The 16,436-nt window shown below is 44.7% G+C and overlaps 2 protein-coding genes across 5 annotated transcripts in view; both read left to right on the forward strand.

Moving 5' to 3' along the window:
* The window catches only part of ATP1A2 (ATPase Na+/K+ transporting subunit alpha 2), a 31,607-nt gene extending 24,397 nt beyond the window's left edge, over positions 1-7,210 (forward strand). Inside the window, exon 23 of one of the 2 annotated variants that reach the window (XM_084775739.1) lies at positions 6,989-7,210. In XM_084775739.1, coding sequence (XP_084631865.1) covers positions 6,989-7,188 — 200 coding nt within the window. In that variant the 3' untranslated portion in view covers positions 7,189-7,210. Of the gene's footprint in view, positions 1-814; positions 2,779-6,988 lie in introns of those variants that run through there. The other variant, XM_084775740.1, reaches the window with a different exon arrangement.
* A 4,884-nt stretch (positions 7,211-12,094) lies between these two features.
* LOC311603513 (sodium/potassium-transporting ATPase subunit alpha-4) overlaps positions 12,095-16,436 on the forward strand; it is a 40,003-nt gene continuing 35,661 nt past the window's right edge. For all 3 annotated transcript variants that reach the window (XR_014781109.1, XR_014781110.1, XM_084792482.1), the window contains exons 1-5: positions 12,095-12,238; positions 12,517-12,667; positions 12,849-12,908; positions 14,999-15,202; positions 15,779-15,892. Coding sequence is in view for 1 of the 3 variants with exons in the window: in XM_084792482.1 (XP_084648608.1) it covers positions 12,551-12,667; positions 12,849-12,908; positions 14,999-15,202; positions 15,779-15,892 (495 nt within the window). In the remaining 2 variants the exon portion in view is untranslated. The remainder of the gene's footprint in view (positions 12,239-12,516; positions 12,668-12,848; positions 12,909-14,998; positions 15,203-15,778; positions 15,893-16,436) is intronic.

Here is a 16,436-nt window from a genome sequence, read left to right on the forward strand (position 1 = left end):
TTATGAATTGTAATGTGAACATCTGATATGCAGGATGTCTGATATGTGACCCCTGTGAAAGAGTCATTTGACCCTCAAAGAGGTCATGACAGGTTGAGAAGTGCTGATATAGGGTCACAGACCATCAGACTAGAAGGTCCCTTCAAAGTCATCTAAATCATCTACACATTTGCTTATTTTAAAAGATGCACAGAGGTGATTTATTTGTTTAGGATCATTAGACAAGGAATACAGACTGGTGCCAGAACACAGGCCTCCTGATTGCCAGACATCAACCAAGAGATGATTTATTTTCCCTAGAAATATTTTTTGATCATTTGCTGGGTTGGCATGGATGGCCTACAAACCACACCCAATGTTGAATGGCCTGGTATTGTGTGTGTATGTGTGTGTGTGTGTGTGTGTGTGTGTGTGTGTGTGTGGTTTTCTAATGGACCCAGTAGCACATAAAATCTGAAATCTGATTTCTAAAAACAAATGTCACGGCTGTCAATCTTCGTAGCCCCAGCAGGAAAGCTGCTTCCTTACATATGAGTTACCTGAGAGGCCCGGAAGGGAGGCATTTCCAGCATCTGCTGAGGGAATACAAATCTCCCCTGAAGACAGGCTTGTCCCCTCCCCTCCCCCTTTCAAAACATATAGCCCACCCACCAGGCTGAGAGGCAGAATGGTGCCTGCCCCTTCCCTTTGCTCTTCCCCCTCCTCCCCCAGGCTGCTCAGCACCTCTCACCTCAGCTGTTTAAGGCCTGGGGCGGGTTGACCTTTTGCCTCCTTTTGCGCTCCTCCTGCTACCTTTATCCCATCTCTCTAACAGGCTGGGTGGAGAAGGAGACCTACTACTGAGCTCCCTGGAAAAAGGAAGACTGGGAGAGAAGGGAAGCCCTGGAGGTGTTGCTGGGGTGGTGAAGGGAAGGGCGAGAGGAGAGGGTGGGGGTGGTATTTTTAGGGGGAGATTTGGGAAGACAGAAGGAAGCAACTGAGTGAACTAAGTTGACAGGCTTGGGCAAATAAACCTGAGGGGGACTGCTCCGACTGCTCCATAGGCCCAGCTGTGAACCCTCAAACTACATATTGGGGTTGTCTCCTCAGACCCCCCTCATCCCACTCTACCACGTTGTCTGAAGAAGGGGGTTGCCCCAGGCACCCCTGTGTACCAACCAGCCTTTCACTCTCACCTGTGTTGTTCAAACAGAGCAACGCCCAAAGGTTAATCCTGTCTAATCCTGAAGAAACCTCCTCAGACCACCAAGTGCCCAAGTCTCTGGCTTCATTCCTCTTCCCACGCCTCTTCCTTACCCCCCCCCCAACCTGACGCCTTCCCTCGCCCCTCCCCCTCACACCTTGAAAACCCAAGATTGTCCCTTCTGTGAGTGCACAAACCTGAGACCAGAAAAGAAAGCTGGTTGGACAGACTAGGCCTGTCTCTCAGCCAAGGCCAGGAACCAGAGGAGAGCTAGGCTAGCCAGGAAAGGTTGGGGTGCGCTGGCTAAAGGAGACAGCAAAGAAAGAAAGGCAGCCAATGACCACAGGCTTGTCATCTTCAGCCTTCAGGTAGGTGGGGTAGGTTCCGGCTCTGTCCTGCTTTTTTATAGACTAGCACACCAGCAGACCAAATTCCCACCTCATCAGACTAGCAGCAAGGACAAGACCAGAAGGGAGTGTGCCACCCTGGTGCCCCATTGCCCCTTGGGTAGTGGTCCTCTCTGTCCACAAGGCTCAGGTGTCACAGAAGGTCCAGCTTTCTCCACCGTGCATTCTTGGGAACACTCTCAGTTCTTAGGTGCATCATGCCGTCCTGAGACCCCAGTTACCTGCCAGTCTCCCCTCACCAACCCCCCCCCCACTCTCCCACTCCCTCCCCTTCATGCGTGTCTGCTGAACATCGCCTAGCTGGTCCTGAAAAAAAGGATGTCCTGGCCATTGGCAGGAATTAGTGTAGACAAGTTTCCCAGAATATCTCTGCCTTTCAAAGACTTGCAGAATCAGCTTGGGTCATGACACTGTCAGAAACGTTAGACACGAGAGAAAAATCTTAAGAGGCTTTGACCTCTCAGATGGCACCGCCATCGCTCCAAGGCAAGTGCCCACTTTCTTTGAGACAGGAAGCTGGCTTCAGGTTCCTACGGAATGGAGTTTTCTTTCCTTCCTCTCCTCTCACCTAACATTTTGCTCTGCGGAGAGCTGCCTATTCTCTAAGCCTGGCCTAGAAAGCATTGCACAGATGGACCGAGATGAATGAGCCAAGCAAGTGAGAGACAGCAAGGAAATTAGAAAACATAAGTTGGGAATATGAAGGGCAAACATTAGGCCAGGACCATAGGCCTCCCAAGGGTTACTGTCTCATTGCAGTGGAATTTTGCTTTATCATAAATATCTTGAAATTCATCAGGTCTGGTCTCCAGTTGGAAGTCTAAATCAGACACCATATTTATTTGGGCCAGATTAATTTGAGATCATCGACTTTGAACAAAAGTTTACCTTTGCACAATCAATAAAGAAGTCATTTGGTGGGTAAATTTAGAGCATAAACAATATTGCTAGAAGTGGCATATTTAGTCTGTCTCAAAGTATACTTCTCAGGCACTTTAGAAATCTCCTTTTAGAATCAGCAAGTGCATAAGCTAATTATCATTGGTCCTGATATATTTGTTAAAGGAACATCTACAAGCTCCTTACTGATGACCTTCTGTAAGACATTAGTTTGAGACACTACATATGTACTTGAAAATAATAAAGTTGCATTTCTTTATGAAAAAAAAAAAGAAAAAGAAAAAGAAACTGCTCCCATGGTTGGTGATTCCTATACTTTGTAATTGCGGTGCTGGCTGTGTGCTGTGGAAGGACTTGGCTTGTAGCGGGAACTGAAAGAAAGAGCAAAAATGTTCAGAACAGTAGGGAAATAATCCAGCCACAGACACTGCTGTGGGGGAAGCTGAAGGGGAAGAAGTCAGGTTGCGAAATAACCTAGAAGAAAACTGTAACCAGAGCCCTCTTCCTCATAGCCAGTCCCACCCAGGAGCCGCGAGAGTTTGCCGAGGACAGTAAAGAGTGCGGTGGGTCTACGAGAGGCATGGATGGCTCTGTTTCTTCTGTTCAGGCCAGATCAGTCCACTCTCAATCTCAGGGACATGGAGTAGAGGTGTTGGGCTGGGGCCAGGACAGCCAAGTCAGTGGCGAACAGTGGACTCAAAGCCGTCTCTGGGGATGAGGTAAAGCACATGCAGCCTTGAAATCTACCTGAGTAGGTGTTGCCAACCTTCTTGCATAGTGCGTTTGTGGTGGGCATAGGGACACTGTGCCCTAAGATGGGGGACCACTAGTTGATGCGCATTCCTGCAGGGGTTCGTGGGGATGGGAGACAAGGAAACACTGGCTCTAACAACCCACACCAAAGTCTCAGAATAACCATGAGAAACCAGCGCCAGCCTAGGCTGTGTACTGGCTCCATTATTACAGCTCTCACCGGAGTCATCGTGGTGGTACTTGTCCTAGAGGCTGTCACAGAGGCTACAGCTCGCTCAATGCCTCTAAAGTATATTTCCTTCGTAATGGTTAAGAATAAAACCAGATTAATAAATTAATAAATGGTAAAGAATAAAACCGTTTGCTTTGATTTCAGCTCAGGACCTTTGAAATGGATCCTCTGCCAAGAGCACTTTTCTTTCCCATGCCTGGCTTCCCCCTTCATTCAGACATTAGTTTTGACATTACATCTCCCAGGAATCCCGTCATAGCTGCTCTCAAGCAGTAAGCATTCCTGGCATTTTTCTTTTCTCTTAAAGACTTTATTTATTTATTTATTATGTATACAGTGCTCTGCTTGCATATAATGCCTGCAAACCAGAAGAAGGCACCAGATCACATTATAGATGGTTAGAAGCCACATTGTGGTTGCTGGGAATAGAACTCAGGAGCTTTGGAAGAGCAGTCAGCTCTTCACCTCTGAGCCATCTCTGCAGCCCTGGCATTTCTTTTCTATTCAACATGTTTTTATTCATAAACACTAACTCTTGATCATCATGGGAGTTTTGACCTGCTCCATTTCCAATCTGGTACACCCCTCCTTAGGCAACCTGGTGGTGCCCCGTTCCCAGGAGTACATCTTATTGATGCTGAATTTAGTGTGGACATTGGATTGGCATAGTGCCCTACAGTCCAGAACTCCTGGACTCAAGCAATCCTCCTGTCTGAACCTCCCTAGTAGCTGGGAGTACAGGTGTGAGCCACCACACTAGGTCATAAATATTAACTCAAATTTAGTTAATGAAAATGGATGGATGGATGGATGGATGGATGGATGGATGGGTGGATGGATGATTGCATGGATGGATACAATATGTTAAGGTACATACACATAACAGAGACTGGAGGATGGCTCACTAGTTAAGGGCACTGAATGTTCTCCAGAAAGGAACAGGGTTTAATTCAATTCCCAACATCTACATGGTGACTCACAGCTTTCTGTAACTCCATTCCAGGTGGTCCAACCTTTTTTTTTTCTTTTGCCTCTGTACACACTGCATGCACACGGTGCACAGTCATGCATGGAGGCAAAATATCCATTGTCTTAGTCACTGTGCACGCACACAGTGCACAGTCATGCGTGGAGGCAAAATATCCATTGTCTTAGTCACTGTGCACGCACACGGTGCACAGTCATGCAGGCAGGCAGAACACCTGTGGTCTTCGTCACTGTTCTATTGCTGTGAAGAGACACCATGACCTCTCACAACAGGATCTTTGTCAAGGTATAAGAGACTCGGTTGGATGTAATGCTAGCAAGTAAGGCCAGGAAGAATTCCCCATAGGATGACTCCTTTACCAAGAGACCTGGGAATGTGATAAATCACCAGGAAAAGATGACAAGCTAAATGATCAAAATGCTAAGAACACATCCCCAGATGATAGAAAATTAGTAACTCAATATCAATAACAAAGGAAGATGTTGAACAAAAAGAGGGTTTTCTTTGTTTGTTTGTTTGTTTGTTTGTTTGTTTTCTCATTGTCTAGCTCTGGCATGCCTGAAACTAAAGGTGTAGACCAGACTAGCTTCAAACTCAGGTCTACGTGCCTCTGCTGCCAACGTGCTGGGGTTAAATTTGTGAATTCAGTCAAACAAGTGTTTAAAACACATCCCTTGAGCTAGGTAGGCCTGATGGCATATGTCAATAATCTTGGCATATGGGATGCTAAGACAGGAGGCTTGGGAGTTTAAGGCCAGCCTGGACCACAGGGTAAGACCGTGTTTCAACACCAAATGGGCTGAAGAGATAGCTCAACAGTTAAGACCTGTTGCTGCTCTTGTAGAGGACCCTTCTTCTGTTACCAGCATCCACATCCAGAGACTCACAAACATCTATAACTCCAATTCACAGAGTATCTGATGCATCTTCTGGCCCCTGATGGCACCTGCACACATGTAGTGTACATACATACACTTGAGCACACACATGCATATAATATAAAATAATCTTTTTTTTAAAAACCTTAGTTCCAAGATTCAAGGTTTTTTTCTTGAATTCTTCAAAGAATATTCTTATTTTATTTAAACTCTACTTGAATACAGAAAAAAAGTTGAATTGCCTAGCCTATTTTATAGGAGACCAGTATCATTTTAATAAAGTTTATAATGCTTATAATAACCCCATGGGAATTCGAGGAAGTGTTTTACAAGGAAAATGTCAGTAACAAGTCATGTGGAATGAAAACATGACCAAATAACCATTTCCAATGGCACTGAGAAGGCTATCTGTAAAACTCAGTATCTGCTCATGGTTCAAATATTGAAGAAAAACTGGGAAATGTAATTATGTTCAGAAAAGACAAGAAGGGATGAAGCCCAGAAAACTAATAACAGCAACTATATCAAATTTGATATCAGCCTTTGAAACCCTGAGAAGGAATTAATGCTTTAAAAAAAAAAAAAAAGTAAAGTGCTTGCTGGGTAATCGTGAAGGACCTGAGTTCAAAACTCCCAAATACACATGTAAAAAGCACACATGTACACACCTGTGATCCTAACTCAGGGACTGTAGGCAGGAAGACCCTACTGCCGGCCAGCTAGTCTTGCTAGAAATTCTAAGTTCAGTGAGAGATTCTTTCTCAAAAATTGAGAAGAATTGTAGAGGAAGACAGTCAATATCTACCTGTGCACACACACATGTGCACTTGAATATGCACACATGAACACACACACACATAAGTTTTTAAAAATTAAGCTAAGCATACTGGCCCACACCCATAATCCCAGCATTTGCAAAGTTGAAGGAAAAGAACCACACCTTTGAGGCCAGCCTGGGCTACATACTGAGAATATTTTTAAACACCCCCCCCAAAGTAAAAAGACAACATAAAGAAACAATATAAAAAAAAACATGCTGTTTTGTTTTGTTTGGAAGAGCACAACTGCCTGTAACACCAACAAAGACAGCCTGTGGTGCTTTATAAGAATAGTCCCATAGGCTTACACAGTTGCATACTTGGTCCTCAGTTGGTAGAACTATCTGGGAAGGATTAGGAGGCGTGGTCTTGTTGGTAGAGGTGTGTCACTGAGGGCCTTGGGGTTTCAAAAGTCTATGCGGGTTTCAGCTCTCTCTGTCTCTGTCTGTCTGTCTGTCTCTCTCTCTCTCTCTCTCTCTCTCTCTCTCTCTCTCTCTGTCTCTCTGTGTCTCTGTGTCTCTGTCTCTGTGCCTCTGTCTCTGTGTCTGTCTGTCTGTCTGTCTGTCTGTCTGTCTGTCTCTCTCTCTCTCTCTCTCTCTCACACACACACACTCTCTCTCTCTCTCTCTCTCTCTCTCTCTCTCTCTCTCTCTCTCCTTTGTGGCTGTTGTCTAATCACACATGCTCTCAGCCCCTGCCCAGTGCCATGCCTGCCTCCTTGCTGCCGTGCTCCCCACCATGAGGATCATGGACTCTAACCCTCTTGAATGGTGAAGCCCCAATAAACCTTCCTTTTATATGTTGCCTTGGTCATGGTGTCTCTTCACAGCATCAGAAAAGGAACCCAAAGGAATAGCAGCAACAACAAAAAGCCCTGGAAGCAGGAAACTCGAAGTCACAGGATGCAAAATTCAGTCAAATGCCTCTTTAAATACTGGAGATAGAAAACTGAGAACAAAGGGCTTCTCTTTGCAACAAACCATGCTTGGGTCTTTGTGTGTGCACCACAGTGTATTAAAGCAAATTTAAAATAAAGATAAGAAAAATAAAAGTGGGAATACATGCAGAGCTGGGTCTTGGAAGACTGAAGGAATAAAGATAAGCTAGTTACTCTAAAGGAGTCAATCCGATTTCAAGCCATCTTCACTGTGGTTTTTTTTTTTTTTAATGAAACATAACACATAATTTGTGAAATTCAGCTGTAAAGGAAACCAGGAAGAGTCCGAGTTTTTAAAGCGTAAATTAATAGGTAAGCCTGATGCTTAGTGTTTTGTTGTTTTGTTTTGTTTGTTTGTTTTTTCCTGATGCGTAGTTTTTAACCAAACAGGTTTTAAGACACTTCTGACCTAAGTGGCTTCATTATCAAAATCTTATACACATGAAACCGGAAGACTCACCACTCACTTGACCTTGCTTTGGGAACTGTTTGTGCACTGGCTGTTCTGTGCCAGGCACCACTCCAGGGGCCAGCTACACAGCCAGCGAAGGTTGTGGGGAACGGACACTTAGCGAGTCAACAGATAATAGGCAGGATGACCTCAGAGGCTGGAAGTGCTGTGGGGTGATGGATACGGCTGGCCAAAGGCCTTGCTTTGTACTTAGCCTTCAGAGCTTTCTCTAAAGAGGTGAGCATTTGGGCTTAGATCTGTGGACCAGAATGACCTTTCCAAAAACAAGCTGAATGAATTATGTCCCCTAAGCTCTGCCTTTGCATGCTATCAAAAGAGAAAAGTAAACACCAACCCAGCTGCAAACCCTTTGACCTACAACGGTGTCCTGTCTGCAAGCTCTGCTAGAGCAAAGGTGGCAGAAAGCTTGTGGGAGCCACCAACCAGTAACTGGTATGACTTAGGGCCTACACCGTGGGATAGAACCATACCTGACATTGCTTAGGTGACCAGGAACCTAAGACTAGACCTACGGCAAAACCAAACAAGACTGGATACACACACACACACACACACACAAATATATATACATTATTTGGTTACAATTTGTGGTTTTGCTTTGTTTTATTTTGTCTTTTGGGGGGTGAGGAGGGGATGTTGATGTATTTTTTGTAAGTTTGAAGGTTTTGTTCTTATATTAGTTTTTCTTAGAAAGAACTTAAAATTGGGTGGGTATGGAGAAGGAGAAGATTTGGAAGGACTTGGGGAAGGAGAAGAATGTTGTCAAAAATACTTTTAAATTTAAAAATTTAAATTTTATATAATAAAAATGTAAAAAAAAAAAAAAAGAAACCACAAAGACAGTGAGAAAACATTTACAGTGTAAATGGCAAGAGAGTCTAACAACTCAATTTTAAAAAAGAAAACGATGCACAATGGGACAAATGGTAGTGCAATTCACAAAAAGGGCAATGCAAACCAGACCCCCCGCCCCCACCATATTGGAAAACACTCACACAGACAAGAAAGGAATGCAAATCAAAACCCAGAGAAACCAAGGTCACCCTACACGGAGAGTGGGCTTTGTTACATCTTGTTGCTAAGCTCCAGGGCGGTGCCCTTTTAACAGCAGTTGGCAGAATATTTTAAGATTTTTTAAAAATGAGCTTACCATATGATTCAGCAAAGGAAATCGATTCTACAGAAGTAGAGGCTAAAGCTACCTCTACCCAGTTTGCCACCGTGGCAATGCTTTTCATGGTTAAGAAAACAAACGGAAAGCAGCCTCTCAGCATCTCAGTTTGGGGTGTGCCAGCACAAGCCGTGGTCAAAACGGAGGCTGAGAGACAAGCCTGACGCGCCTGACTAGCTGATGAATAAAAGGAGAATTGAGTGGTCGTGTGAAGATTAAAAACGAATCTCTCCTTGGGTCGCTATTTGAATAAACATAGGAAAAACTGGAAAGACAGGTGGCATGTTAATATCAGTTACAGGGAAACTTTATGGGATGAGAAAGGGGACTTCTGGTTTTTATCTTACTCTTTTTTATTTTTATTTTTTTTTTAAATACAAGATCTCACTGTGTAGCCCAGGCTGGTCTCAAGCTCAAGATTTTCTCTTGCTTCATCTCCTGAGTGTTGGCTGAGATTATCTTCTTCTCTATTTAGAATAGTGTGTGTGTGTGTGTGTGTGTGTGTGTGTGTGTGTGTGTGTGTGTGTGTGTGTAGCCATGTGTGTGAAGGCCAGAGGTTCACGAGGGGAGTCTTCTATTGTCCTCCACCACATTTTTTGAGGCAAGGTCTCACTGAACTGGAGCTCACTGGCTGAGCTGGACTGGCTGCCTTGCCAGCCCCAGGGATCCTCTTACATCTCTTACCCTGTGAGTACACACACACACACACACACACACATCACCACAGCCAGCTTTTTACTTGTGCTAGGGATCTGAACTGAGGTCCCTAGGCTTGCATGACAAGCTCTTTGCAGACCGAGCCATCTCCAAAACCCCGTTCATCTTATTTGTTTTATTAAAGAAGGAAGACAATCTCTGAAGGAAAAAGACAAACTTTTTTTTTTTTTCTATGTAGCTTTGGCTGTCCTGGAACTTTGTAGACCAGGCTGGCCTCGAACTCAGAGACCTGCCTGCCTCTGCCTCCCAAGTGCTAATATTAATGACATGTGTGGGCTGCCACCACTGCCCAGACACTAACCTCTGTTCCAGCTGGGGAGGGAAGTAAATATGAAGGAGTCCGTCAGCGCAGCGATAGATGTTTTCAGACACAATTATAGTCAAAACCACGCCCAGCCAGAATGCAATTAAACAATGTCAAATAACAAAAAGGTATGTGCTCTTATAATTGAACAAATATAATTGATAGAAACACATAGCTGCTTCAGATCCTTTTGAATGAAATGTTAAAAAATAATTAGCACAATGCACTAACAATTAGTGGAAAATAAAAAAGAGGTCCGGAATTTGGAGGAGAGTGGGAGGGTCATATGGGAGATGTTGAGGGGAGGAAAGGGAAGAGAGAATTAAATCATAATTAGCACATAAAATCAAGTTACTTAGTAAAATACTAGAGAAGGTGAATAGAGGAGTGAAACCCATCATTTAGTTTTGTATGTGTATTCTTCTTCTTCTTCTTGTTCTTCTTCTTCTTCTTCTTCTTCTTGTTCTTCTTCTTCTTGTTCTTCTTCTTGTTCTTCTTGTTCTTGTTCTTGTTCTTCTTCTTCTTCTTCTTCTTCTTCTTCTTCTTCTTCTTCTTCTTCTTCTTCTTTTTTTCTGGACAGGGTTTTTATATTATCTTAGCTGTCCTGGACTGACTTTGTAGACCAGGCTGGCCTCAAACTCAGAGCAATCCGCCTGCCTCCGCCTCCCAAGTGCTGGGATTAAAGGCGTGCACCACCACGCCCGGCTTGTCCGTGTCTTCTTTTGTAGGTAGGTGCATGACACAAATGTGAAGGGTAGAAGACAACTTGCGGAAGTTGGTTCTCTCCTTCTACCACGTGGGTCCTGGAGATCAAACTTGGGTCACCAAGCTTGGCAACAAGTGCCTTTCACTACTGAGCCATCTTGCCAGCCAATACATTGTACAGTAAGGAAATAGGGCATATCCTAAGAGAGAGTTTTATTTTTCACTGAGAGGAACCGACTGGTGAGAGGCATGTAAAACCACCAATAGTGAGTCCAAGCTATTCATTGAACATGGACCACATAATGCCGGAAGTTATTGTCTGCAGCGAGGCTTCTCCAAATGTTCCATTTGTGACCCCCTTTCTCCAGAGAAGTTGTTTCAGAACGGTACATACTAATGAGATGGAAACACTTGTTTATTTTTACATAAAGAATTAAATCTTGGCTGAATATTTGATATGGCACAGCAATATTTTTCAGAGTTGGTCAAACATCGTTTCTCACAAATATATAATGCAAAAACAGCAGCAGATGTATCTTTCAAAAAAAACTTTTTTTTTACTTTAAGGAAACTCATCAACCTTCTAACTAGCACAATGCAATGCAAAATTATAGTACTTCCAGGCCAAGGAATCATGGGATGGAAATAGTAAAGGTTGTTTTCGATCACATTTCTCCCAGAACAGTATGTTGTTTGTATAGTAAAAACACTGAGGGGCCAGGGGGAGTTCAGTAGTAAAGGGACTTGCTGCCCAAGCCTGAGAGCCTGAGCTCTCGCCCCCAGAACCCAAGTGATAAAAGGAAAGAAATACTCTATGTTGTCCTTTGACCTCCACACATGCACTGTGTCATGTGCGTGCATGCAACACACACACCACACACAAAACTGAGCCACAGTTATTTCTAGCAGTGTTCGTTGCACCCACACAACAGTGCCAAGTGTGCGTGTTCCGTGTTCAGAACACGAGCAGCCACTGCCGGAAACACCTGACTCATCACATACTCGATTTCAAATTAATCTTTTGTTATTGTATAATCAGAAACTTTGCTGCCAATTTGTGTATGTGCATACGCACCCCCATTTAGTTACACAACCATATATAGTGTGGCCGGATACAGTTTAGGAAGCTAGGATGCAGAGCACCTCACTTTACTATCGCTTCTTTACAAGGTAGAAGGTATTTTTCTAAACAGAAAAGGGAAGCACAGAAAGGGCAGTCAATTTGTACAAAGTCACACAGCAGTTAGATGGAGGACTCAGTATGCAAATACAGACCTTAGCTCCCCAGATAATCTGCAAGAATACAAACATAAATTCAATATTGATCAATATCTGAGTTGGAAATGGTGGCCCACACCTCTAATCCTAACACTAAGGGATGCAGAGACAAGAGAATCAGAGTGAGTTCTAGGCTAGGTAGGGCTACAAAACAAGGCTATGGATACACACTGCTGTCTTTATTTATTTAAAAAAATTTTTTGAGCCACCTAACTGGAGTATTCCTAGCCTCAGAAGTCACAAAGACTTTGTTCTAATCTTGCTGTCTTGAATTTTCTCTGTGGCAGAACCTGCTCCAGTCATCCTCACCCAGACAGAGGTCTGTGTGTTCTTGCTTAGATCTTTCATGAGCCCATTGTGATGCTGAGCCTACGCTGTTGCCATGGCACCCATAGGACATAAGGCTTGGGACATCAGGCCTGCCCAGCAGCTCACTCTGACCTCGGCTCCCACTGCACTTTCCACCGGCTGAGCTCCTGCATCTTCATCATTTAGGTACCCAGGGACCCTCTGTTCCAAGCTTCCTCTTAACTGTGACCCTCACTTTTCAGAGCCTAGGCTCACTCAGCTGTTCGCATCCTTCTCCACCCTTGCAACTCAGACTTGCTCCCTGACTCACCTCCCCTTTCCCAGGCTGCACAGGCTCCTCCCTCTATCCCTCCCACTCCTTGGCTGGCCTTTACTCTTTCCACCACACCGCCTTACCTCCAGCTCCTCAACCCTTCCTTCCACTCACCCTCACGCCCTTACCCGCTTTGCTTTCTTCCCACCAGCCAAGCCGAGCCAACTATACCCAGAGATCACGTTATGGAGCAGAATACAAGCCCAAGACCCAGCCTGAGATCTAAATCCACGTCTGCAAGTCTATCAAAATCGAAGACAAGAAAGAAAGATTTAGACGAGCTAAAGAAGGAAGTGGATTTGGTGAGGATACCCAAAGCAAATAGCCCTTGAGACACCCCTCCGTCTTCTGCCCAGCTGCCTTCCACGTCCTCCCTGGGGAAGAAAACACACAGCCAGGATTGTCCCTTCCCACTTCCTCCCTCCCTCCCTGCACTTGACCAGAGGTCACCATCTCACCTCCATGACTCTTCTGTCCCCTCAGAATGATCACAAGCTGACCTTGGAGGAGCTGAGTGCCAAGTACAATGTGGACTTGACCAAGGTAAAAAAAAAAAAACAAAAAAAAAAACCTGCCTGAGTAGGACAGAAGTTAACACTGACTTGAGGCCACAAGCAAGGACAGTGCAGAGCAATAATATTTTTGACCAAGTAACTATGTTTTTCAAAAAATTAGTGTCATCTTATATTTTATAAACCTCTTTTATGTCTATCTTTCTTTTGGTTTTTTGAGAAGAGGTCTCACTATGCAGCTCTGACTAGCATGGAACTTCCTATGCAGAGCTCTACCCACCTCCTCTTCTCAAATGCAGGGACTAAAGGTATGGGCCACTATGCCCAGCTAATGTCTAGCTTTCTAATAGAAAAATCCAAATTCTCATACCTTTTGGTGTAAAGTCTATTGGGATATATCATGAAATGTTTGGAAAACTTGAAGTGTTAGCTTTCTATCAGTGTGACAAAATACTTGAATCTGGTGTTTGAACAAAGGGGCTTATATGTTTGAATACTTTGTCCTCAGTTGGTGCAACTTCTTGGGAAGGGTTAGGGGCTGTGGCCTTGTTGGAGGAGGCATGTTACTGAGGCTGAGAGTTTCGGCCAGTCCCAGTATGCTCGCTCTCTCTCTCTCTCTCTCTCTCTTTCTCTCTCTGTCTCTGTCTCTCTCTGTCTCTCTCTCTCTCTCTCTGTCTCTCTCTCTCTCTTCCTTGTGCCTGTGGATCAGGATACAAGCTGTCAGCTACAGCCTGCCTGCCACCATGCTCCCTGCCATGATGGTCATGGACTCTAAGCCTCTGCAACTGTAAGTCCCGATAAACACTCTCTTGTAGAGGTTGCATTGGTCATGGGGTCTCTTCACAGAAAAAAAAAAGGAGCTTAAGACAGACACAACATAAAGGAGGCAAGAGTCATTCTCACAATGTTGAAGATTTAGGTTGTGGTCTCTTGACTCCACTATTCCTGAGGGGAGGAAGGAAGCCATGTGACGGAACAAAGGTGGGGGAGGAATGCCAGTGTGCCTTTCAAGGTTGCCTCCCAGTAGCCTATTTCTTCCACCTGAAATGCCCTAGCAACAACACCATCACAACACTACCATCAGCTGGGAATCAGGTAATTTGGGGAACATCTAAGAGCCAAACCATAACATTTACCATCCCCCACCTCCACCCCCCGCCTTTTTTTTTTTTTTTTTTTTTTTTTGAGACAGAGCCTTACTATGTAGATCAGGCTGTCCCGGAACTTGGTGGCCCCAACCATCCATTCTCAATGATGATTGAAGAAGACAGTGATTTAGTATTGTTGTTTAAAAGCTTTAACTCTCTTGGGGCCCTCTAGAGAGAGTATTGAGGGCCCCTTGAGTCTTTCTGAGAAGAAGCTCATAGGGTTTGGTAATTCTATTATCACATAACGTAAAGGGAAAAGCACAGAAACGTGTTCATAAGACTAGAATAAAAACATTTGCATGGGTGCCTTTAGTTTGATTTTCCCTGGTTTCCAAATTGCAAAGCCAAAGTATAAATTGCCAACATGTTACCAGCATCCTGGATCATACCCGAGTTCGTTTAGTACCATATAGTCATTTCTATATGTTTGTCATCTCAACTTGAGCTCTCTTAGAGTAAGGACCATTTCATTTGATTGGTTGTGAGCGCCTATGTTTATATGTGGAGGTGTGCTTGTGCCACAGCATGAGCGTGGGTGTCAGAGGGCCAATTGTGGGATTCAGTTCTCTCTACCACGTGAGTCCAAGAATTAGACTTCGGTTGTCAGGCCTTGCTTCAACCTCCCCTCCCTCCACACCATCTCAGCAGTCCCTTTGAGAAGAAGCCATTTTTATTCATGATGCTATTTTCAGCTCCTATCTCAGGACCAAGCCCTAAGATAAAGTATTCAAGTTCAAAAGGTTTGTAAACCAACCCACAAACAAATGAACAAACAAGCAAGCTCTATATAAGGAAGCATGCTAAATGCCACCCCCTTCTACAATACCAATTCTAAAATCCTGACGTAAGGGGAAGAATCCGCAGAAGGAAGATGTTCTGAGACCTCTTCCGAGGCTGTAGCCATTGCTCCTCCTTTGCAGTAACTGGTTCTTTTTCACAGCTTTCTCTCCATCCTTATTTCCTCCCCACACAGGGCCATAGCCTCAAAACTGCCCAGGAAATTCTGTTTCAAAACGGACCAAATGCACTGACCCCTCCTCCGACCACTCCAGAGTGGGTCAAGTTCTGCAAACAACTCTTTGGTGGTTTCGCCCTCCTGCTGTGGACTGGCGCCATTCTCTGCTTCCTGGCCTACGGCATCAACATGCAATACCAAGAAAAAGCCAACAAAGATAACGTGAGCTTGCTCATCTAGTACCATTCCGTCTAGCCTCTGCTAACTTCCTCTGAAACTCCTGTGCCTGGAGCTCCCGAAGTCTTCTAGCCCAAATCCCTAATAGTTCAGAACTTTCTAGGGAAGGAGGCTCCTGGTCCATCTTGGACCCCTGAAACTCTTAGTTAGAGAGTTTCTGGCTCAGCTCCTTAAGAGCCGTTGTTCTGCCCGTTCTCTCACCCAGTCATCACCCCAGCATTTTGCAGCCCCTTTCTCTTACACAGAACGTCAACCTCTCCACATCTCTCACTTTGTCCGGCTCCATTATCCACCTCCCTGCCTATTGGGGGAGTGGACGATTCAAATTCTCTGTCTGGGATTTTTCTGACCACTCCACACAGTAGCTTAGGTTTTCAGTATCAGGAAGCCAAGAGTGGCAGTGCTGTCTCAGATTCCTCTCAGCCCCTCTGCCCTACAAACTCAGTCCTACGACTGCCTCCACCCAGAGGAAGCTGTTACCTTGGCAATCTATCTGGGGATGAAGAGGGAGAAAAGGATGCGCTAATGACACTTTCCCCCTCCCACCCCCCCAACCTTCAGCTGTACCTGGGTATTGTACTATCTGCCGTGGTCCTCGTCACCGGCTGCTTCTCGTATTACCAGGAAGCCAAGAGCTCCAAGATCATGGAGTCTTTTAAGAACATGGTGCCTCAGGTAGGTAGGACTCGTGTGGGAGGATCTACTGAGAAATGCTGCAGATTGTGACCGGCTGTATAATCATTTGGTTCCCTGTCACAACAGGGTGGGTTCCCTGAGTGAAGCTGGTGATGAGGGGGCCCTGTAAATGGCCCAGAGAAAATGTCAAACTCAGATAATAGACCATTGGGTAGGCTGACATTAAAGACAATGAAGGTGTGACGGTGGTCCAGTTTCAAAGAAACTAAAAAAAGATAAGGCACTGTGGATACCCTGGTAAAGATATAGGCCCTGGGCCTGATGTTGTGCTGGGAGACAGCGCCTCAAAAGACATTCTGAGTCAAGTGACCAAAGCTGAAATGTACAGAGTAGATGCGAGTATCGCATCAGTGGAAACCTTCCGAAACCGGTCACTGTATTGTGTGAGAGAATAATCTAGGGGCCAAGAGATGGCTCATCAGTTAACAGCACTTGCTGTTTGTGTGGGCTGATTTTTATGTAAACCAGAGACACAAGCCAGAGACATTTGGGAAGAGGAAACTCAGTTGAGAAAATGTCCCCC

Source organism: Acomys minous (assembly GCF_964271855.1).
Source record: "Acomys minous genome assembly, chromosome: 1".
In the NCBI taxonomy this organism is placed as follows: Eukaryota; Metazoa; Chordata; class Mammalia; order Rodentia; family Muridae; genus Acomys; species Acomys minous.